This window comes from Pipistrellus hanaki (genome assembly GCF_964339955.1).
Source record: "Pipistrellus hanaki genome assembly, chromosome: 1".
In the NCBI taxonomy this organism is placed as follows: domain Eukaryota; kingdom Metazoa; phylum Chordata; class Mammalia; order Chiroptera; family Vespertilionidae; genus Pipistrellus; species Pipistrellus hanaki.
In genome coordinates this window covers 11,227,477-11,252,137 of record NC_140503.1, presented here as the reverse complement: position 1 = coordinate 11,252,137, position 24,661 = coordinate 11,227,477, and the positions used below count along the sequence as shown (strand labels likewise).

At 45.9% G+C, this 24,661-nt stretch overlaps 1 protein-coding gene across 2 annotated transcripts in view; it reads right to left on the bottom strand.

Moving 5' to 3' along the window:
* Nucleotides 1-17,061, bottom strand: part of PTPN21 (protein tyrosine phosphatase non-receptor type 21) — a 69,026-nt gene extending 51,965 nt beyond the window's left edge. Inside the window, exons 1-2 of one of the 2 annotated variants that reach the window (XM_084883812.1) lie at nt 16,778-17,061; nt 9,617-10,003 (exon numbers count right to left, since the gene is read on the bottom strand). In XM_084883812.1, the coding sequence (XP_084739938.1) occupies nt 9,617-9,796 (180 nt within the window). In that variant the 5' untranslated portion in view covers nt 9,797-10,003; nt 16,778-17,061. Of the gene's footprint in view, nt 1-9,616; nt 10,004-16,565; nt 16,588-16,777 lie in introns of those variants that run through there. The other variant, XM_084883813.1, reaches the window with a different exon arrangement.
* Nucleotides 17,062-24,661: the final 7,600 nt, after the last annotated feature.

Here is a 24,661-nt window from a genome sequence, read left to right as displayed (position 1 = left end):
GCCATTCAAAAAACACATTTGAGCCCTAACCGGTTTGGCTTAGTGGATAGAGCGTCGGCCTGCAGACTAAAGGGTCCTGGGTTCGATTCCGATCAAGGGCATGTACCTTGGTTGCAGGCACATCCCCAGTGGGAGGTGTGCGAGAGGCAGCTGATGGATGTTTCTAACTCTCTATCCCTCTCCCTTCCTCTCGAAAAAAATCAATAAAATATATTTTAAATAAATAAATAAATAAAAAGAGCATTTGAGCCTGGCCAGTATAACTACGTGGTTGAGCATCAACCTATGAACCAGGAGGTCGTGATTCGATTCCCAGTCAGGGCACATGCCAGGGTTGCGGGCTTGATCCCCAGTGTGGGGCATGCAAGAGGCAGCCCATCATTGATGTTTCTTTGTCCCTCTCTCTCTCTCTCTCTTTCTCTTTTTCTCTTTCCCTTCCTCTCTGAAATCAATAAAAATATATTTTAAAAAAACAACACAAACAAACAAAAAGGGCATTTGTGGGAGAAGGGGGTGTGGAGTATACTTCCGAGGCAAGTTATTTTCTTAAAATTATGAAGGTCTTGCCGAAACCGGTTTGGCTCAGTGGTAGAGTGTTGGTCTGCGGACTGAAAGGTCCCGGGTTCGATTCCGGTCAAGGGCATGTACCTTGGTTGCGGGCACATCCCCGGTAGGGGGTGTGCAAGAGGCAGCTGGTCGATGTTTCTCTCTCATCGACGTTTCTAGCTCTCTATCTCTCTCCCTTCCTCTCTATAAAAAATCAATAAAGTATATTAAAAAAAAATTATGAAGGTCTTGAATTTGTTCACAAAGATTCTATCCTATCCGCACTTTCACTCTGGAGAAAAATTAGGGCAGAATCTGTTAAACCAAAAAAGCGGGAAAACTACTTCATCCAAGAGGCTTCTAGGCCCCCAGCCATTCCATATTTACTTCACAGGAAATAGGAGCTCACGGATGGACTGAGAGAGGGGCATCCATGAACCACCTGAAACCCTGTGCAAACTTCTGCATTTTCATCGCATTCTCCAAGGGGTCCATGACCCCTCTAACTTTAACAAAGCTTAAGCAGAAGTCTTCCAGGTGTACACTCAAATTCCGGTTCTTTTGCTCATTAGCTACAAGACCACCCAGATTAGTGGAACCAATTACCCAATTTTTCAGGGCTTCGTTTTAAAATAGAAAAGATAAGGCCTAACTCATTGTGAGGATTAAACCGGATAAGGCATGTTAAGCTTCCAGCATAATAATGTCCGTCTACCCAGAAGGATAGCAGAACGCTATTAAAGCTTCTGCTATTGCCGAACCAGTTTGGCTCAGTGGATAGAGCACTGGTCTGCGGACTGAACGGTCCCAGGTTCGATTCCGGTCAAGGGCATGTACCTTGGTTGCGAGCACATCCTCAATGGGGGCTGTGCAGGAGGAAGCTGTCTCTCTCTCATCGTTTCTAGCTCTCTATCCCTCTTCCTTCCTCTCTGTGGAAAATTAATAAAAAATATATTTAAAAAAAAAAAAAAAAAAGCTTCTGCTATTATAAGGAAGGAAATCGGAAACCACACACATGAAGTACAATGACAGAACTTAGAGCCCCCCAAATGCTATCAGTTCCCCACATATGCCATTTTGTAACTCCCCACCGGGGCAAACCACACTTAATTCCATGTGATCATGGGACTCCATTATCATGACAGATGGTTGGTGAGAGAGACTCAAGGAATAATAAGAGAATAGCATCTCAGACTGTTAGCCTCTACATCTACTAGAAAGGTGAATTTTTTTAAAAAAAGGAATGATGTGACGGTTGATTAATACTCCATTTCTTTAAGTAGACACATTCCCAAATGAATTCTGTATTAACTTGTGTGATAATATTTATTCTAAAATGCATACTATCTCCATATCCATATGTATAATTCCTCTACTTATTTATATGGCTGGTTCTTAATTATCTAGACCCAATGAATAAAGTAACAGATAATCTAAAAATCGGGGGGAAAATCCTTGCTCACTTATCATCAGCTTTGGACTTTGCAAAGCTTTCTTTATCTGATAGGGCAGGGGTGGGGAACCTTCTTCCTGCCAAGGGTCACTTGGATATTTATAATATCATCCATGGGCCATACCAAATTACCAACCTAAAAATTAGCCTGCTATCCTTGGTCAAACATTTAATTAACTCATGCCTACTGCCTTGGCAGGGCCAGACCCAATGATTGCTCAGGCCTCTTACGGACTGGATGTTCCCCACCCCTGATCTAAGGGAAGAGGTCAACTTAAGATTTATATTTGCTTCATATGGTTCAATAGATCTAACTAAAAATATTTACTTGTCGAAACTGGTTTGGCTCAGTGGATAGAGCCTGGGTTCGATTCCGGTCAAGGGCATGTACCTTGGTTGCGGGCACATCCCCAGTAGGGGGTGTGCAGAAGGCAGCTGATCGATGTTTCTCTCTCATCGAGGTTTCTAGCTCTCTATCTCTCTCCCTTCCTCTCTGTAAAAAATCAATAAAATATATTTAAAATATATATATATATATATTTGCTAATCCATGCCTATTTGTCAGTCTTATTAGTTTCATAACATACATAGCTGATTTAATAACTATCAACCCAAAAGTTCAAAAAGTTTGCAGGTAATTACACTTTTAACTTACACATATTTCAGCTATTTTTAGAGTCCAAATGAAAACAGCTAGTACAGAAGGAAATGCGCTCGAAATTCTTGAGGCCTACTCAGGTAACAGTCAAGATAAGGTCAGTGGATATTTGGAATACCTGAGCCACTAATTTAAAATAAAACACTCTGGAGGCCAAGAGCACTTTCTAAAGTTGCACTTGAGAGGAATGGCTTGCATTATGTGCTTGATTCCTCTCCCTGCCAACAACTCCCTTAGCCAAAAATGTTCCCATTGGCCAGGAAACACTGTGAGACGCATTTGTTCAAAGTTCAGCCAAGTGGACACTCCCTCAATACAGCAATCTTATCTTAGGGGGTTGTTAAAACGAGATCATTTTCTAAGTGTTTCCAAAAAAAAATCCCCAAAGTGAAAAATAAAAGGCTAAAGAAAAAGGTGCTTTTCAAGTTGTATTCAAAATGTTGTAGTAAATGTTCAACTTTCTCCAGGAGATAAAATCATGCAGTAAATAAAGGCTGACTAAACTGAATTGCTGTCCATGCTTATCAATCTAAATTTTTTTTTTTTTAAAGACTCTTAGTTTAAAAATAAGTAGAGCCCAAACCGGTTTGGCTCAGTGGATAGAGCGTCAACCTGTGGACTGAAAGGTCCCAGGGTTTGATTTATGATCAAGGGCATGTACCTTGGTTGTGGGCACCATCCCCAGTAGGGGATGTGCAGGAGGCAGCTGATCAATGTTTCTCTCTCATCGATGTTTCTAGCTTTCTATCCCTCTCCCTTCCTCTCTGTAAAATATCAATAAAATATATATTAAAAATAAATAAAAATAAGTAGACATTTATTCAGCAACTATGTAGTGTAAGCACAAGGCATTATTCCAAACAGTGGTAACAGAACAGTCCTGCTCTGATGAAGCTTATGTTCTAACGAAAAAAAAAAAAAAAAAAAAAAAAAAATCAACACTGATTTATGTGTGATGCACTTCAAATACAAATGAAAAAACATTTTCTGAAGACCTGTGATAAACCACAACACAGTAACCACATATCAAAGCCTATCATTATAATTTTAAAATGAGAGGCCATAGTAAGAACTTCTAAATGTTGGCAGACTTTTCCACTTATTCAACAAAATATGTTGGAGGTCATTTTAGGATTAATTGAGTATTGATCTCAACTTCAAAATTGTAGTTATGTATATATGCCATATAAGTAGACAACAATGAGGAAACTTACCCTCCACAGACACAAAACTCAGAAATAGCTGAAAGAAAATGCCCTCTAAGATTTAAATTCTAAAACACATAAAAATCATAGCAAAAAATTATGAAAAAGTTGTCTTCAGAAGGCTTTCAGAATTTTATAACTTTCCTATTTCCTAACCAGAAACTTAAAAAACTCCAATGGCATTTAAATCCTAGCTGAATAAGGACTTTAAGACCCAGGAAGGCTCCTGTAAATAAGAGACTGCAATGAATCTAATTAAAACCCAGGACTATAAATATAATAAAAATTCGATTATCAAACATAAGATTTTTAAAGAATTCTTGAGAAATACACACATTAAAGAAAAAATATAAATCTTAATTCACCCTGTGCATGAATTTTGTGCACCGGGCCACTAGAAAGAAGGGGGGGGGAATCTTAATCCAAAATTTCCTTAAAACTTTTTTTTAATCCTAGTAGTTAAGTGAGGACAAGAGGGAAGAAATAGGCTAATAGGAAAGTAAAAACCTACTGAAGCTCTAGTTGCTCAGGGCAATGAGGCAATGACATTGCACAAATTAATTTCAGTTGGCATTAAACAGAGGCTCAAATATGACTGCTAAATTACAGCGATCTACTGAAAAATTAGCCCTTTAGTAATATAAGAAGTGTGATTACAATCGACCACTGTACTTGTTTGTACTATAAGAACATTTTATAAACAAGCTATGTTCTCTTCGTAAATGGAAGAAACAAAGACATGTACAAAAGGAAAGAGTTAATTTGAAGCAGAGTGGATCAGCCACCACCACATGGAAATGGGAGTCACAAATAATAACAGTAATGAAAAATAACCTTTACTCAGATTTCCCTAAATACCAGGTCCTCCACTAAACGGCTCACATTTGACACTGAATCCTCACAATGACCATCAAGTAGATACTGTTATTCTCAATTTAGAGATAATTAACTTGGGAAATTAAGTCATTTCACACAACTCATCAGTGGCAGCACTGGGGTCCAAACCAGGTGTTTTGGATTCTGCTGGCAAATGTGTTCATCGCCCTGGTAAGCAGTCTTCTCAAGAGGCAAGCAGAGCCAGTGCCCACCTTAAGCCCTTCCCAGAAAAACCACCCAGACTCGAAGGAACTGGTCTGTCTGGTCCGGGAGGCAGTCCCTCAGGAAGATATGTAAGGTTTTCAGGGCAACCTCCATTCTCTCATTTCTTGCTCACCAAGCTGCTCTGGCTCCCAAGTGGCCTGCCTACAGGAAGGTCATGGCACACTCACTCGGGGCCCTGGTGGTTCCACAGCTGGGCATTCATTACTGAACTTGCATCCTGGTTATAATCCTTCTCAGGGAGCTGGGGTGACACAGGTCTGGGGTGACACAGGTCTCCCTCCCTGAGACATTCGGCTGTGCTGATTCCCATGGGAGTGGCTGGGCCCAGATGAAGCGCCCTGTTTTTCCCCCTTTCCCCGTCTCACCACCTCCATCAAACCGCTATAATTTAGTTTCAATACTGGAGGCAAGATGTCCTAATTCCCCTTAAATTCTTTTTTTTTTTTTTTTGGGTGGGGGGGGGGTTGTATCTTTATTGTTGAAAGTATCCTTAATCTTTATTGTTGAGGAAACCCCTCTTTTTCCCCATTAAGCCCCTCCACCTCGTCCCCCCCTTAAATTCTATAAGGCCTTTCACAGCTTCTCTTTGAAAGTGTTATGAAACTCTGAATGATAGGCGGAGAATTCCAACAGCTCTGAGATGCCGTGGCTATGATAAAACAGCAATATTTTCCTATGAGGATGATTGTTTTCCCCTTTTTAAAAGTCACTTTCCCTAGTTCAAAAATGGTGAATTTAGAGAACAGTTAACAGCGCTAAGTCAACTAGGTCGAATATAAGTATATTAACCTTTGTTATTAGGTTCTTCATGTATTAAAAAATACCTGACAAAAAAAAAAAAGACCAAAAAGCAAACACCATATACCCACACGTCCAGCTTAAGAAATAAAATGCTATCAATATTGTTGAAGCCCACGGATATGGCGTTATAACGGTTTTATTGTGGAGCCCTTGTAAGTGTCATAATAGTGAAATGGTATGTGATTAGGCAAGACAAGGAAAGAATTTTTCCTCCCCCAATTTAATTATGGGCAATAGCGAAGCTTAACAGCCAAATCTATACACTACGATGGTTCTGAGTTTGCCTGATGGGAGAACAGTGTGCGACAACATGCCAATACACTTGATATGAATCCTATAAATAATGTATGGACACAAACTCAGAACAGGTGTCGCTGAGCCAGGTTATTTCTGAGCAGTCATTCAGTACGATTAGGCCTGGCGCTTGAGCCATTTGTTTACATGCTACAGAGGAAAGCTTCTGGAACTTGGTGAGGAAAAAATCTGCTCTACACACGAAGTTCCTAACCATGACTGCCATGAAACGGTGGGGATGGTGGGACAGCCTGTGCAAGGGCAAGGCACTTTCTAGGGGTCACCTCTGTTCCCTCTCAAAGCATTCTACCCCCTTGTGTTAAAAAAAAAAAAAAATCATTCAAATCCCCACAGCTGTACGAAGTTGCTAATTCCTGAGTTTGATCACCTTAAACAGGGATAGCAAGCTCCCTGGACTTCTTAGCTATACATAATGAAGGTAAGGCCTGTGGGTTCAGTTCAACCTGTATTTACTGACACATCCCATGCCTGGTACTCAAAAATAAATTAACCACAGTTTCTCAAGACGTTCACTCTGTAGGTTTGTAGGCAGATCTGGTGAATGAGGAAGAATTATAGAAAAAAAGAAATCAAAATAGGGGAAAATGGGCGAAGGAAGCAAAAACGATGGAATAAATGCAAGTAAACAGGAGCGGTTGCTGAGGCCAACTCTTCTGGTTTACGCTCTCCTCCTAAGGACTGCTCCATCTCCACTTCCTTCCAAGGCTCCCCTCCTCTATGCAACCCTGAGGGTCTGCTACATCTTGTTTCCTTCCGGACAGCCTCCCACCTTCTCACATTAACTGATTCATTAACTGATCTCAGCTGGTTATTCCAAAATCTTTTCTCTCCAGCCTGGATTCTCAGCTGAGTTCCAGACCCACAACTGCCTCTGCCTGCTCAACATCTCAATTGGCATCTCAGCGTCAATCCTTTCAGATCTGAGCTCGCCACCCCTCTCCTTTCCCCCTCAAACATACTCTCTCTTTTATGTTTCTTCTCTCAGTTATAGCTCCCGCCATTTACTGGAAACAGAAGTATCAACCTGGACTCCCAGCTAGACCTTCCCCAACACTCCGGAGGCGGGTCCTGAATCTCTCCAGATTCCACCCGCTGTGTCCATCCCATCCAAATCCAAGGAACCACCCTCTGAACCCCAACTACTCCTTCCTAATGACTCCCCAGAGGGCCCACTCTCCGAAAAAACCAGTCATCCCACACCCCTGTTTAAAAGCCCTTCACTAACTTCCCTATTACTTTCAGGATAAGCCGCAACCCTATAACAAAACCCGGCATAGGGTCCCTTCTACTCCCCACTCTCCTCTCCCCACTTCAGGTTCCAGGTAGATCTGCTTCCTGTCTCTGGACCTTTGTTGGAAAAGTCTTTCCCAACCCGATAGGACCACCCTGCCCCATTCTTCAGGTGCCAGTTCAGACATCCCTTGACCTGAGAATCTCTCCCTTTACTGCCAAACCCTATTGTCTATAGCAGTGTTTCCCAACCTTCTCTCATGATGAGAATCACCTGGTGGAGTTGTTAGAACACAGATTCCTGAATCCCAACTAAGAAGTGCTAAACTAGAATTTTTGGGAACATATAGGTAAAATTTCATACCTAACTTAGTGCTCTGTATATAAAATCTGTCTTAGAGCACTAGTTAAGTATACAATTTTACCTATATGTTCCCAAAAATCCTAGTTTAGCACTTCTTAGTTGGGATTGCTCGGTATATAACATCTGTGTTAGAGCACTAGTTAAGTATACAATTTTACCTATATGTTCCCAAAAATTCTAGTTTAGCACTTCTTAGTTGGGATTCAGGAATCTGTGTTCTAACAACTCCACCAGGTGATTCTCATCATGAGAGAAGGTTGGGAAACACTGGTATAGCACCCTCCAATTCCCCTATCATAGCATGGACCTGGACTGTTCTCTTACTGGTATCAACACCAGGGTAAGCTCCTAATACATATGCGCTTGGCATTTAACTCTTCAATACTGAATCATCAAATGACTGGATGGTCACCAGGCGCACCGTTTATCTACTGCTGACTATTAATGAAGTACAACATCAGTGGGATTTCCAGTTAGGAAGTCAGATGTTTATCTGGGATAACCAGTTTCTTCATCTTTCTCTTATCCTAGAACCAGGTGGCCAAAGGGTGGAAGGATCCTAGGTTTAATTAGACCCTTTTGATCCAAGGCCTTACATAGCATTTTAAATTGAAGCCACTAGAACGAAACCAGTTTGGCTCAGTGGATAGGGTGTCGGCCTGAGAACTGAAAGGTCCTGGGTTAGATTCCGGTCAAGGGCATGTACCTTGGTTGCGGGCACATCCCGAGTAGGGGGTGTGCAAGAGGCAGCTGGTCGATGTTTCTCTCTCATCGATGTTTCTCTCTATCCCTCTCTCTTCCTCTCTAAAAAATCAATAAAATATATTTTTAAATAAATAAATAAATTGAAGCCGCTAGGTGGATATTTGAGGACTCTACTCCTATTGCCTAATTGGGGGGGGGGGGGGGGGGTTCCAGGGCAAACCTCCCTATGGTTACTATAGCAACTAGTGATTAGAGCTTGGCCTTACTAGCACAGCAAATCACACAACCCCTCTGAGGATAACCCTTGTGATCCCCATGGTTCCGATGAGGAAACGGGAGCCCAGAGAGGTCACAGAGCTGCCCAAGGTTAAACAACCAGAATTCAAACTCAAGCCATAATCTTGGCCTGGCCCGGGGAAAACCATGAATGTTGAATGAATGAATGAAGTCAATACACGTATAAATCAAGATAAGCCCTATTTGGTATTATATTAGAGAAAAGAAACTTGATCATCCAAAATACATTCATAGCCGAAACCAGTTCGGCTCAGTGGATAGAGCGTCAGCCTTCGGACTGAAAGGTCCGGGGTTCGATTCCGGTCAAGGGCATGTACCTTGGTTGCGGGCACATCCCAAGTAGAGGGTGTGCAAGAGGCAGCTGATCTATGATTCTATCTCATTATGTTTCTAACCCTCTATCCCTCTCTCTTCCTCTCTGTAAAAAATCAATAAAATATATTTTTAAATATGCATTCATATTTGATTTTTAATTACATATAGGGGAAACATAAACATTTTTAAAAACTCAGGCACTGTAGCCCTGGCCAGTTTGGCTCAGTGGATAGAGCATCAGTCTGCGGACTAAAGGGTCCCGGGTTTGATTTCCGGTTGGGGGAACATGCATGGGTTGCAGGTCCAACGTGCAGGAGGCAGCCAATCCATGGTTCTCTCTCATCATCGATGTTTCCATCTCTCTCTCTTCCTTCCTCTCTGAAATCAATAAAAATATTTAAAATAAAATAAACCAAAAAAAACCTCAGGCACTGTGCATTCTCTTCTCTCTCTTACCCCCAAGGAAAGACCTCTTGTTCTGTATCTATTCCGTCCTCACGGGACTGTGGGTTTGCAGCCTAGTCCCGGTATCCTGGCCAGGGACATGCTTGTGAGCACGCACAGCCAGCACCCATTCCGTGGCTGGGCAGGAAGAAGAGAAGCCAGCAGGCTCGCGTGTGGCTTACCTCCCGCAGCTCCAGCCTCTGGGCCACCGCCTCCAGGCTCTCCTGCCCAGTGCTCTCCACAGACAGCGTGAACTCCACAAACTCATTGTTGAGCAGCTGGATCCGGGCGACCAGGCAGCTCTTGCTGGACACCGTGTAGCGCCGGGTGCGTTTTAGTTTCAGTCCGAATGGCAGTGGCATCTTCTCTCTTCAAGAGTGGAGGAGTAAAGAGGGAAATGCAGGGCTACCAAGGCAGGGGTGGTGCCCGAGGAGGAGGGCGATCTCTCCTCTCCTGCCCTCCAGCCAGAGGGCACGCACAGTCACCGGCTGCTCACCCAGCAGCTGCCGCCGCCATTAAAACGCAACTGAGTCTCCAGGGGCCAGGTGAAGGGGGCATCCACGCCGATGCTGAGGAAAGGAACAACAGGCCGGTTACCCGAGCAATGGCAACTCTGGACTTTGCTTTTCAAAATCAGCATCAATAAAGCCACATGCATAGAATAAGCTTCCTCTGTCCTTTGGGAGAGGAAGGCGTTAGCAGGGGCGGGGAGGCAGCGGGGGGGATTTGACATCAGAGCTGCGTAGGCGCCTGGGGTCAGACCCCACCCCTCACTCACTCCAGCAAAGAGTGACCCCACCCAAGGCTGTTTCGGATTAAATGAGATAGCTGGCTGGCAGGACCGTAATCCCAAACAGAATGGCTAGCATTAGTGGTTCCGTTTCTATTTTAGATAAGGTGGGTGTTTGTTTGATTTTCCACAGTTAAGATAAGGTGGGGTGTTTGTTTTTTCTGCTTCTTTTTGGCTCCCCAATACTCCACACAGGAGGGTCTTGAGTCTTTAGGGGAGTTAACTACAAAACCCTCCAAAAGAGCTGCGCCCAGCTGGAACCGGTTTGGCTCAGTGGATAGAGCGTGGGCCTGCGGACTGAAGGGTCCCGGGTTCAATTCCAGTCAAGGGCATGTACCTTGGTTGCGCAGGAGGCAGCTGATGTTTCTCTCTCATCGATGTTTCTTTTTTTTTTTTTTTAATATATTTTATTGATTTTTAACAGAGAGGAAGGGAGAGAGATAGAGAGCTAGAAACGTCCATGAGAAACATCGACCAGCTGCCTCTTGCACACCCCCTACCGGGGATGTGCCCGCAACCAAGGTACATGCCCTGGACCAGAATGGAACCTGAGACCTTTCAGTCCGCAGACCGACGCTCTATCCACTGAGCCAATGAGCCAAACCGGCTTCGGCTCTCATCGATGTTTCTAACTCTCTATCCCTCTCTCTTCCTCTCTGTAAAAAACCAATAAAATATTTTTTAAAAAAACATTACCTAAAAAAAAAAAAAAAAAAAAAAAAAAGCTGCGCCCAAGCCCCTGTCCCCAAGGGCAAATTAACACTGAACCGAAAGGAGAGGGATAATCCCCTTTAGCATATGGCAGCTGTCAGTTCAAAGGAGGTGTAGCGAGAGGATCCAAGATGGCTGCCCGGGTAGACACCTAACCGCAGCAGCACACAACAATTTCAATGGAATACAACTAAAATGTAGAGTGGACATCGCCCAGAGCTACAGGCAGTCGACTGACTGAAAATTCTACAACAAGAAGGAAAGAGAAAACCAGAAGGAAAATCAGAGGAACTGAAAAAAAGCGTAAGGTACGGAGACATACTGCGCGCTCGCACACACGCGCGCGCACGGAGAGGTCGCAGCCGGAGAGGAGGAGAGGGCTGGGTGCTGCCTGGCATTCCCTAGCAGGAAGGAAATAGAACCCCCAGCCTGGGCTGAACCCCCGAACTGGCAGCGCTGAGCCCCAAGTTATGGGCCAGACCCTGGGGACCCAGGCTCTGGCAGGGGGAGACGGGGCTGTGAGGCGGAATCCCAGGGGAGTGGCGAAAAGCGGAGCCCCCAGAGTCGCGCACTGCGCGCAGAGGACAGTCTGTTGACACTGATCCTAGACTCCCCTAGCGGGAAGGAGAAAAAAAAAAGTTCCAGACTGGAGGAATGCGACAGGGAGCAGGAGCCCCGGCTGGACACCAGTCAGCCGGGCGCCGGCAGGGAGCCGGGCGACGGGGCCCCCAGGGGGGGGGGGGGGGTGCCCCTGAGCCTTCAACCTCTGAGCTCGGGCAATGGAGCCAAGGCCGGGGGCTGCTTCCTGGGCGGCGCTGACCCCAGCAACAGGCTGGAGCAGCGCGGGAGCCCGCGGAGAACAAAGGGGTGCCGCAGGCCAACCTGCTGAGCTCCCAGGACAAGGAGGAAGAAACCAAAGTTCTCAATGTGAAGAAATCAAGTGAGAGCAAAAGATAGTAAAATTACTTAAGAAAGAATACAAAGAAGATCTTGAAAAATCAAAGGCTAAGTCAGAACTCAACTCACCAGCCAACATTGCAACATAAATGCTTTTTTTAAAAAAAAAAAAAAAAAAAAAAAAAAAAAAAGACAGAATGTTGGAACAGCGGCGGCCAGGCCTAGAGTGCCCAGGCACAAAGCAGTGGCAACCGGGCCCAGAGCACCAATGGCCAGGCCCCAGAGCAGCAGCAGCCAGAACCAGAGCAACAACAGCCAGCACTGGAGCAGCCAGACCTGGGGCAGTGGCAGCCAGGCCTGAGGCGGAGGCAGCCAAGCCCAGGGTGGCCAGTCCAGGAACACCGAGACCCGGAGTGGCCGGGCCCGGAGAAGCCAGGCCCAGAGCAGCCGGGTTGGGAGCAGCCAGGCCCAGAACAGCAGTAGCCAAGCCCAGAACATCCAGGCTGGGAGCGGCCAGGCCCGGAGCAGCGGCTGCCAGGCTGGGAGCGGCCAGGCCCGGAGCAGCCGGGTCTGGTGCGGCCAGGCCCGAAGCAGCGGCTGCCAGGTCCAGAGCAACTAGGTCGGGAGCGGCAGTGACCAGACCCGGAGCAGCTGGTTGTGGAACGAACCAGAGCAACAGAGGCCAGGCCCGGAGCAGCCAGGCCCGGAACAGCTCACTCCTCGCCTGCCCCTGCCCCATGGCTGCCTCTCAGACATGGCTGGAAACTTTTGTGGGAACTTGAGGGTCTGCTGAATCAAGTAATGAAGGCTTAGCTCTGGATGTGTTGAGTTAGTATAGGGCTGGGGTGTTGATCTGTGAGTGCCTTGGGTGGGGCCTGGATGAGGCTGGTTGACCTATTTGGAAATGTCTTCTGTATGAAATGTATCATTGGGCATGTGGTGGTATTATTGATATGAGAAAATGCTAAGTAACTGATTTACTATCTGCAAAGGGATTTACTATCAGGGAAAGGGAGGGAGGAAGAGACTGAACATAAACTGCACCTATGGATGGGAGGGGGCGGAGGGTGGGGTGGGAACCTGGTGGAGGGGGGAAGAAATGAGGAACCTTTGTAACAATATGAACAATAAAGATTGATAAAAATAAATAAATAAATAAATAAAAAGTGAAATCATCTGGAAAAAAAAACAAAAAAACTGTGCACCAATGGATGAGGACAATGGGCGATGGGGAAAGGACAGAGGGTGGGGTGGGAACCTGGCGGAGGGGAGCAGTTGAGGGGAGGGGGGAAAGAGAAACACATTTGTAATAATCTGAACAATAAAGATTTATTTTAAAAAAAGAAAAAGAAAAAAAAACAAAGGAGGTGTAGCGCCTAGCAAGCATTGGGAGAAGCTTTTCTACGTAGTGACATCACCACGTTGATTGCTTTGTAAACAAACCGTAAAAGACCCCGCACCGGCCGGCGATCAGATCACCACGTGGCCCGGGCTGCCAGGCGGTGGGGACGCCTGAGAGGCGGTGGGCCCGGCCCAGCGGAGGCGGGCGAGGGCTTAAATGCCATCTGGCTTCACGAGCGGCGGGCCAGGTCCGGCCAGCCCGCGGGGCTGAGAACACCGCGGAGCGCCCGGGCGCCGGCTGCTCCCGGGAAAGCGGGCGGCGTTGCCATGCCAACGCGCAGCCTCGGCGGCCCCGGAACCCTCTGCCCGGGGCAGCGCTTTCCGGCCGGACGCGCTAGAGCCGGGCCGGGCCGGCTGCTCCCGGAGGGAACTTTTAAGGGACCCAGGTCTGAGCCGCCACAGGTGCTGGGAACCTGTGTGACTCCTGGTTTGGAGCCTCAGGACTCCAAAATACGCGACTTCAACAGCGTTTGTCGTCACACCTGTGGATGGTAACTCCTGGGCGGGAGCGGCCAGCACGGGCTCTTACTTTAGCGGGGTGTCCTTCCCCCCTCGAGGAGGGGACAGCACCCCGGGAGAGGGCCCACCTCCGCTTTCGTGGGAGCAGAGGAAGGTGATCGTTCAGCAAAGCTTGGGGGAGGTGGGGGGGAAGGCCCAGAACTTGGGTCCGGAACCTCACGGAGAGGCGGGGTGCGCCCCCAGCCTCCTCTCAGCAGGCAGACACGGACCCCAGGCCTCGCAGCTTCACCCCAGGATGGAGAGAGCTGGGGTCCAGCCCAGACGCCTCTTTTCCGCTCTGACTGCGCCCCAGCCCCAGAGGTGATGGACTTCAGCACGGGGGATGGCACCACGCTTTGCCAGCCCACGTTTTGTAATTCCATTCCGCAAAAGTGCCTGGTCTCCGGGTCCCAGGCAGAGCAGTGGGCATCTGGAGACACAGAAGACGAAGCCTAAGCCTTCGCTGCCCTTAAGGAGATTAAAAGCATCTATATTTACCTACAGAGATGTACCTCTGATAAGGACCCAATCTGTCTGGCTTTTTGTGTTGCTTGTGTTTTGGTTTTTGAATTCTGGTTATTTTCAGAGAGAAGAAAAAAAAAAGGAAAGAAAAATAAAAGTTTAAAACAAGGAATAGAAGAGGAAGGCCAGAGGGGTGGGGAGGAGACAGGAACTACTACCTATAGCACTGTATTAACAGCATTTCCTGAGTGCCTTTTGTAGGTAAAAGCACCATACTTCTATAGGTAAGGAGGGAAATAGGAAATAAATATAAAAAATATATTCTCTCACCCAGGCCAGGCAACTCTGTTAGAGTGGCATCCTGATATACACATGTTGCCAGTTTGATCCTCCATCAGGGCATATACAAAAAGCAATCGGTAAATAAGTTGCACAATAAACTGATGTCTTGCTCTCTTTCCTCTCTCTCTAAAATCAATAAATAAAAATTTAAAAATAAAAAGGTATGCTCCTCCACCTGCAGTTTGTAATGCTCTTTGTTATGTCAAGGTATAAACTAAATAGATAGTTCAAGCAAAATGTAAAAAAATCAAGAATGAGAACCTTGCCCTACCCCCTGAATAGACCTTGTGACTGAAGGGTCCCAGGTTTGGTTCTGGTCAAGGGCACATGCAGGCGATCCCCAGGAGGGGGCGTGCAGGAGGCAGCTGATGAATGATCCTCTCATCATTGATGTTTCTCTCTCTCCCTTCCTCTCTGAAATCAATAAAAATACTTTTTTTTAAAAAAAAAAAAAGGAAAGATGAGAACCTTAATACTTTTAAACTAGAAAGTTTTCTGATGAGCCAGTTGCGTTTGTACATAAATTTTAAGAGATTGTATATACATAACATATACTAAATACCCTTTCATGAGATGAGGTAATGTTTCAGCTTAATACACAAATGATGGTAACTGAAGAAGGATTAAGTAGTGTGCAGGAAGCACAAGATATTGCATATATATACAGAGAAAAAATGAATATTTGTATTAAGGGTGTTCAAATATGTAGTCTCTTCATTACAAAGTAGAGCTATACATTGAAGGCAATAGATAGGATACAATGTAATTATTAACTTATGCTCTGATTAAGCAGATGCAGAGTAAAACTTTGCCATTATCCCTGAGATTGAAACACTTTACAGTATCAGGGATAAAGAAAAGCCAATGTGTTCTCTTTTTTTACTTTGGTAGATGTTAATGTAATCTTAAAAGTTGAGGGGGTGTGTATCAGGTGCATTTCCCAACTCTTTCCCCACCCCCCAAGATCTAACCATTAGAATAGCTTGATTTTTGCTCATAAAACCTACTGTTAATGTTTTGCTTAACCACAAATTAATTTACACATTTTAACTTTCATTTATGTACAATACTTGCTACCAAATGATCTCATAGAGTTATAAATGTATAGAGGAGTAGAAACTTAGGATGCTTTTTGGAGAGACTCCGGTGTAAAATAATATTTAATAATTTGAAAGGTAGTTGGGTCTGGAGTTATAAATTACCTCACTACTAAAGTAAACAATTCATAATTAGCTTTTGAAGGAAAAAAAACTACAAAATCATTCTGTTACATAACAAGAAAACAAATATATATTATATTCTGTTCAGGTTTTCAAAAGACAGAGATGTTTGTAAATTCATTTTAATGTTTTCTCTTCCCATCCCCTCCCAAACTTGCTCAATGCACTTTAACTCGGAATCCTGTACTTTCCCGCTCTGCTGATAAGGTCCCCGCCATATATATTTTGCCAATGATGCTTTAAAATAATCACTAAAAGAAAGTACACGATATTTTCAGAGTACTATATAGATCTATAGTATTCAAACTTATGTTTCTCATGGACCATCCATGTACACGTAGATACACGAGACTAAAACGCCCTAGAAACAAAACAATCAACTATTTTCAGGGTAAAACTGCTGTCTTATCCGACACTTTAAAAAAAAAAAAAAAAAAAACACCTTTTGGCAACTAGTAGGCATACAGCGGTTGTCACTTGGAGCACACGGAGTGTTCTGGATGTTTGAGAGCACACGCTATTATTATAAGGCTTCCTCAGCAAGAAAAATAAATAAATAAAAAAGAAAAGACGAGCATGCCAGCAACTTCTGATCAGGATGCGCAGAAATCACAAGTCGGAATTTGCAGACCCAAGAAGTCTCTTTTCCAGAGTCAACACTCCTGAACTCCAAAAGCAAAACCGGTCCCAGCCCTTCCCCGCTCCCCTCCTCCGCCGGGCCCCCGGGCACACTCCGCACTCCGGGGGCACAGACCGAACCCCCGCTCCGGGATCGGGCCGCCAGGAGCAGAGGGGGAGCTCAGAACAGACCTGCAAGCCCCTTCAGGGATGACTCCGGGAGACAGACCCCCGAGAACCTGGAGAAGGAAGACTTTTCTCTTTGTTCCGCTCCAGCCAGCCGCCGTCCGGAGCCGGGACCCGTCCCCCCGGGGCTGCTCGGCGCGCTCCGGGGTCCCCGCGGGCGGACACACCCCGCCCATCCGCCCCGGCGCCCGCCCCCCGCCCCGGCCCCGCGCGCTCACCTGCTCGGGGCTCCCGCATCCTTGGGGCCGCGCGCCCCGCTCAGCGCCCGCTCCCGGGCCCCGCCGCGCGCTCCCGGGGCTCGGAGCCGCACTTCCTGTCCCCCCAAACCCGTTCCTTCCCGGGGAGCCGCCGGGGGCGGGGGCCGCCGGCGGGGAGGCGCACGGAGGCAGCGCGCGGGCCGCGGGGCAGGAGGAGCGGCGCCGGCTCGGGCTGGGGACCGGGGCCGGGCGGCGGGCGGATCCGGGCGGCGGGCGGCGGGGCCGGGCCCTCCCCCGGGCCGGGCGGGCGGATCCGGGCGGCGGCCGTGACCTCAGAGGGCTGGAATGCGGGCGGCGGGGCGCGGGGGAGGCGGGACAGCTGCGCCCGGCCGCCGGGGAGGGGGCGCGCCGCCGCTGGTTTTAATCATATGACCGCTTATTTTAGGAGTTTCCAAATCGAGCGGGGCTTTTCATACAAACGAGGGGAAGGGGGATATTCGTGCTGTCCCAGGTACCGTTTGTTTGTTGTTTAAATATACAGAGAGGAAGAGAGAGGGATAGAGAGTTAGAAATATCGACCAGCTGCCTCCTGCACACCTCCTACCGGGGATGTGCCTGCAACCAAGGAACATGCCCTGGACGGGAATCGAACCTGGGACCTTTCGGTCCGCAGGCCGAGGCTCTATTCACTGAGCCAAACCGGTTTCAGCTCTGAGAGCCTTTTGAAAGCTCGATGTCTTCCATTCAAGGATGTTTCCCAGAAATAAGGAAAAACACGAGTCCTGAGCCTCTCTCATAAAGGGTTGATGGGACCCAAATAATCTGTGAGCCTCAACAAAAATGAAAAAGCTGTATGCAACTCTGACCGGTTTGGCTCAGTGGATAGAGCGTCGGCCTGCTGACTCAAGGGTCCCGGGTTCGATTCCGGTCAACGGCATGTACCTTGGTTACAGGCACATATACCCAGTGGCGAGTGTGCAGGAGGCAGCTGATCAGTGTTTCTCTCCCAGAGATATTTCTAACTATCCCTCTCCCTTCCTCTCTGTAAAAAATCAATAAAATACATTTTTTTAAAAAAGCTGTATGCATATGCAATGCAAAGTTAGAGCTATTAAGGATGCAGACTCCAGTGTCAAAGGGTCCAGGTTCAAATCGCACCAACACTTGCTAAATGGTGTGACTTCGTGCGGTCTCTTTCATAAGATGGGAATAAAAGGACCACCATCCAGGAACTTGTGGAAAGTATATATTAAGTGTTTCATTTAATTCCAGACCCTGCTAGCCAATATTTATTACTACAGAGTATTATTACAGGGATTAGTAGCCAAGGAATGAAACTGTGGCCCTTACTCCATCACAATTGGGTGTTTGATACTTACTTGGCATGTGGTTTGAATGTTTGGCCCAGAGAAGCTTTTATGTACATTTTAACTTAAATTGGCTTTTTCTAAAATACTGTTGTTTCTGGATAGCTTTTTTTTTTTTATGGTACATGTCTTTTTTAAGTCTCATTTTCTTCTTCAACAATTCACAGACACTTATTGAGTACTTACTATGTATAAGTTATGGCCCCTGCACACAAAGGACTTGTGATCTAGCGGGTGAGGAAACACATACACACCACACATACCCAGTACAGACCAGGCGAGCGCCATCAGACAGGGATGAGAGCTGTGGAGAACAAAGCCTGGGCAAGGTGCAGGTTGGGCCACGGAGCCAAAGGCATCTAAGATTCCATGTGTTTCTAACGGGAAAAAAATACATCACTTCTGTTCGTAATTGATATTTCAACAGGACACTATAAGGAAGTCAATTTGTGTGTGAAGGAAAAAAAAAAAAAAAAGAAGAAGAAGACATGAAAATTAGTCACTTTTCTGATCTCCCAAGCTAGAAAATTTGAAATTCTGTGTGATGCTGCTCCCTTTCTCACCCAACCTGTCATTCAGACCTAAGAGTTCCTCCTTCCAAATAGCTCACCAATTTTCTTTCCTCTTTGTTCCTCACCGCCTTATCGTCCCCTCCCCCATACCAATCCAAACCCTCATCATTTGATATCCGGATTACCAAGGGGGGTCTCCTTGCTTCTGCTTTCTCGGCTCTCTCTGGTTTCCGTGCTAATACCAGGCTTCTCTCTCTTGAGGCGATCCTCCCCCATCCCCAACCCCGGGCTAATTCAGCTTTTCTGCCTGCCCCTCAGGGCCTTTCTAACCTGGTCTCAGCCATTCAAACCATCCTTGTTTCTCTCCCTAGTGCCCCCGTCAAACTGTTTCTCCTGACCTGGAGCACCTGCTGCCCGCCTTCCACAAGCCCTCTGCTTCTCTCGAAGGCTCTCTGCTTCCATGACAACTATCTAGCCGCCTCATTCCGCAGTGATGTCCACACTTGGCAAGAACTTTAAAAAACCTCTCAGGAAGGCTTGTTTTATAACTGCTAACATTCCTAGGACACTGCTGGGCAGAGAGGAGGCACTAAATAAAAACGTGTTAATTGAATCGGGAAAAAAATAAAAGAATTTTAAAAATAGAAAATGACCATAAATCCCAAGGATGTTAGATAACCGGGTTGAACTTCCTCCCTCATAATCCGCAAGTGTCATTCGCTGACCCAGCACTTAAGCTCTGTTTTCCCTCAACCGTGTTCATGGGACAGTAACATCCCCAGGAGAAGCCGCTTGAAAAACCGCCTTCCAAGCGTTACACATGGAATTATTATTGGCTTGTGATTCGGAAGGAAATGAAGTAATTTATGTGGTTCAACCCTGAAGGCACAAAAAGATATAAGTGGAAATTCTTCCCACCCTGCCTGCAAGCCGCCTCCCTCTCCTCCTAGGGGTAACCAGGGTTACCCTAATCCCATGAGTCCATCTAGAGAGATTCTGTAAATAAGTAAGCAATTGCATAGCTGTATCTTTTCTCCTCTTGTTACCTGGAAAGTGGCGTATTATAAACACTTTTTCTTCTGAAGGTAATTCTTGTTAAAATACATAAATTGCCAGAACCGGTTTGGCTCAGTGGATAGAGCGTCGGCCTTCAGACTGGAAGGTCCCGGGTTTGATTCTGGTCAAGGGCATGTACATTGGTTGCGGGCACATCCCCGGTGGGAACTGTGCAGGAGGCAGCTGATCGATGTTTCTCTCTCATCGATGTTTCTAGCTCTCTATCCCTCTCCCTTCCTCTCTGTAAAAAAAATCAATAAAATAGATTTTTTTAAAAACGCATAAATTAAGATTTACAAAAGCAAGTTCTGGACAGAAAAGAGGCTCCATTACACGGAAGGAAATGGTGATTTTCGTGGTGCAGTAACAACAATTTTGGGGGAGTTAAAAAATGAATCCACTTTGACAGCTTGGTGAGTATCAACTGTACCTCCCTATGTAAGTATTCAGCCTCTGCAAGAATCTGAATTGGCCGAGACCGGTTTGGCTCAATGGATAGAGCGTCGGCTTGGGGACTGAAGGATCCTGGGTTCGATTCCGGTCAAGGGCATGTACCTTGGTTGCGGGCATATCCCCAGTAGGGGTTGTGCAAGAGGCAGCTGACCAATGACTCTCTCTCATCGATGTTTCTAACTCTCTATCTCACTCCCTTCCTCTCTGTATAAGATCAATAAAATATATTAAAAAAAAAAAAAAAAAGAATCTGAATTGAATGACTGTCCCACCCTATGGAGATAATGATGCCTGGATGCAGCGGGCAGTGGGAGCCAGAGCCAGAAAGGTGAAATCTCCTCACCGGTGTGAACACTCATCAGGTGCTCTGCCTACCACACGCACCACCACCCCAGGTGCAGTACAGCACTTTTTCAGCAACAAAGGAGTGAGAATTTAGAGGCCAAATTCCCCCCAGACAACCGAGGAATAATGGTGTTGGCAATATACTTACTCAAATGGACATGAAAATGGAGAAAGGTCTGTCAGACTCAGTAGCATAAGTGACTGCTATGAGTGTAATTCCCAGTACTTAGGATTTCTCATCAAAGGGCAGACATGCCATGTGATACCCACTATTGGAAAGGCTTGTCCAGCCCTAGCCGGTTTGGCTCATTGGATAGAGCGTTGACCTGTGAACTGAAAGGTCCCAGGTTCAATTCTAGTTGATTGCGGGTTGTGGGCTCCATCCCCAGTGTGGGGGCTTGCAGGAGGCAGTTGGTCAATGATTATCTCTCATCATTGAAGTTTATATCTCTCCCTCTTCCTTCCTCTCTGAAATCAATAATATATATATATTATTGCGGGATGTCCGGTCACCTTACATTAAAGGGGTCTTCGGCTTGAAAAAGGGACCCGTGTGAGAGGACACAGGCTCCATGGAGCAGGGGTTAGTACTCCGACCTCGCCGTCTTCAGAACCTATGCTCTTTTTATATATATTAAAAAAGTAAGACTTGTCCATTCACCCCATATTTATTGGATACAGTTGCTGCAAAGAGAAAGGCAGTACATATTTTGATTGATACATAGCCTGGTCCTCAAAGACTCCCCAGGGGAGAAACAGGTGAATCTCTAACTCTAGTGGCGTTACTAGTATAGTCACTTAGTGGGCATATATTCTACATGGAGTGGAAACGCCTGGCTTAACACTGAGATCAGCTTCTAGCTGCGTCTGGAAGGACAGATACAAGCCCACTAAGCATCCAAAGAAAGCAAGAGAAAAGCATCCCAGGCTGAAGGAGCCACGCCCAACGCATACTTCCAGAGGATGCGCCATCTCCAGCGGGAAAGCGGCCCGAGAGGAGGCCGGAGGTGCCAGGGGCCCGTGTGAGAGGACACAGGCTCCACGGAGCAGGGGTTAGTACGCCGACCTCGCCGTCTTCAAAACCTATGCTCTTTTCAGTCACCTCTCTCGGAAGACAGCCCAGAGCTCCCCTAGACGGCGCTGTGGTTTGTTGCCATCTAGTCTTCACTCTGTCCCCTGAGCAAAACATGTCATTCCTCCTGAACCCGAGCTCCCTGCCATGTTGCCAAAGAATTCTCATGGGTCAGCGTAGTCTTTTTCAAGCCGAAGACCCCTTTAATGTAAGGTGACCGGACATCCCGCTTTTGGCGGACAGTCCCGATTTTTAACAATTTGTACTGCATCCCGCAGCATTTTAAAAAAGTCACCTTACTTTAATAGATTCTCCCAGGGCATCATCATGATCATCTTCTCCTTGATGAGGTACAGCTGTGAAGCTGCAACTTCCCAAGAAGCACCGGGCCACCGGCTGCTCCTCTGTGATCCAGACAAGTAACTCCTGAGATCTAAATAGGCGAGTTCTTTAGCAGCCTGCAAGCCCCTTTCCCAATAGTTTTAAATGGATTGTATCCAAAGCTAACTCTTTCTTGAATACATTTTAGTACAAATTTCCCCATTCCAAATACATTTTATTTTTAACATTTTAAAAATAAATATATGTCTTTATTGATATCAGAGAGGAAGGGAGAGAGAGAAACATCAATGATGAGGATCAGTTGCCTCCTGCATGCCCCCCACTGGGGATCAAGCCCACAACCTGGGCATGTGTGCTGACTGGGAATCGAACTGAGACCTCCTAGTTCATAAGTTGACGCACAATCACTGCACCACACCGGCCGGACTACGTTTTATTTTTATTTTTTAACTTATCGTTATTGTTGAAGGTATTACAGATGTCCTCCTCCCGCCCCCCCCATAAACCCCTCCACCTCACACCTGCCCCTCCCAGGCTTTCACCACACTATTGTCTGAGACCTGGCTATGCATATATGCATATAAATTCCCAAATTAATCCTCCCCCAACCCCCCAGCCTTTTCTCTGAGATTTTTCTAATCCATGCTTCTATGTCTCTGGTTCTATTTTGTTTATCAGTTTATTTTGAATACATTTTAATGAAAATCTATTACTTTAACATGTCCTTTCAATATTATCTAAATATTGGTTAAGATTTTGTATCTAGCCGAAACCGGTTTGGCTCAGTGGATAGAGTGTCGGCCTGCGGACTGAAAGGTCCCAGGTTCGATTCTGGTCAAGGGCATGTACCTTGGTTGCTGGCACATCCCCAGTAGGGGGTGTGCAAGAGGCAGCTAATTGATGTCTCTCTCTCATTGATGTTTCTAACTCTCTATCTCTCTCTCTTCCTCTCTGTAAAAAAATCAATAAAATATATTAAAAAAAAATTTTGTATCTAAGCATGGAAAACATATGTTTTTTGTTTTTTGTTTTTTGTTTTTTTGTTCTAAGTCTGAAATGGTGGATAAACAAATAGAAACAATGTTCCTGTCTTTTTTTTTTTAATTGATTTTAGAGAGAGAGAAAAGGAAAGGGATAAAAACATCAATGAGAGAGAAACATCGATTGGCTGCAGGCATGTGCGGAATAGAACTGGTGACCGCTTGGTTCATGGGTCAACACTCAGCCTCTGAACAACACCGGCTGCATGTACTGTCTTTGGATTGCATCATGAACACAGTCTTGCTCATCTGTGTGCTCGGGCTTTCAGCACAGTACCTGGCTCAGGGAAAGTCTTTAATTTTTAATCAACAAACATAGTGCTGCTATGAGTCAAGCACAGTTTGAAATGTTTCCAAAATATTAACATTTCATCCTTATAATAACCCCGACGAAGGAGAAACTGGTGTCGTACTTATGCCACAGGTGAATAAACGGAGGCACAGAGAAATAAACAACATGCCTAAGGCCTCACAGGGAGTAGGGGAGCTGGGATTCTACCTAGACAGCCTGGCTCTGGTGTCCCTGTTCTCAGTCACTCTGCTCCACTGCCTCTCATCAATGTTGAATGAAGACATGATCACTGAATTTATCCATAATTTAGTCATTAATTTCTTTTATCCTACAATATTCAGTAAATGCTTACTATGTGTTTAGCATTCGGAAAGACACTTTGGAGAAATACAGACCTACAAGGAATGTATGATTTGGTTAGGACACACCCACAAGTAAAATAAACATTACAGAGCATGTTTTGTCCTAGTAACAGCTCCCAAATAGATGGTAAAGGAATTCAGAAGAAAAAGAAAAAAAGGTATATGAGATGAAGGGCCACATGGCAGACAGACCCTAGGTGGCCTCAGTATTTCTACTCCTGCTGTTCACACCCTGGAATAATCAATCCCCTCCCTTGAGTGTAGGCAGCACCTGTGACTTGGTTGTAGCTACCCTCTACCCCACTCAGGGTAGTTGTGGACTCAAACAAGGGACTATGTTTGATATTCTAGCCCAGTGGTCGGCAAACTCATTAGTCCACAGAGGCAAATATCAACAGTACAACGATTGAAATTTCTTTTGTGAGCCAAAATTTTTAAACTTAAACTTCTTCTAACGCCACTTCTTCAAAATAGACTCGCCCAGGCCATGGTATTTTGGGGAAGAGCCACACTCAAGAGGACAAAGAGCTGCATGTGGCTCGCGAGCCGCAGTTTGCAGACCAGGGTTCTAGTCCTGTTGCACTGGATATTCCATTTTCCCTCCAAGTACATTATAATGCAACCGCTAGGGGGCAGTAGAAAACCAGGACTCAAGAGTTTAGATACCTATTGGGGTACCACTTTGTAAACCATATGATTGTTTAACCACTATTCTGTACACCTGAAACGAATACAAAATAATGTTCCCTGTAAACTGTAATTGAAAAAAAATGTTTGAAAGTTTAAACATCTAAACCAATATCTGTGAACCTATGTAAGTGAAGGCTGGACTCGAATTCGGATATCACGTCAAAGCCAGAGATTTTTCTCGCTGCATATTTAACTCATCCATATTTCCCAGAGGAGAGTAAAATTAATAACTAGGGGCGAGAACAGGGACGAACCACCTAGCCAGCTCTGCAGGTGCCTACAGAGGAAGTGCATCCCAGGCCATGCGCCTCCAGCAGACGGCGCCAGAGCGCAGGCCCCTGCGGGCCCAGGTGTGCGCAGGCGCGTGCGCAGGC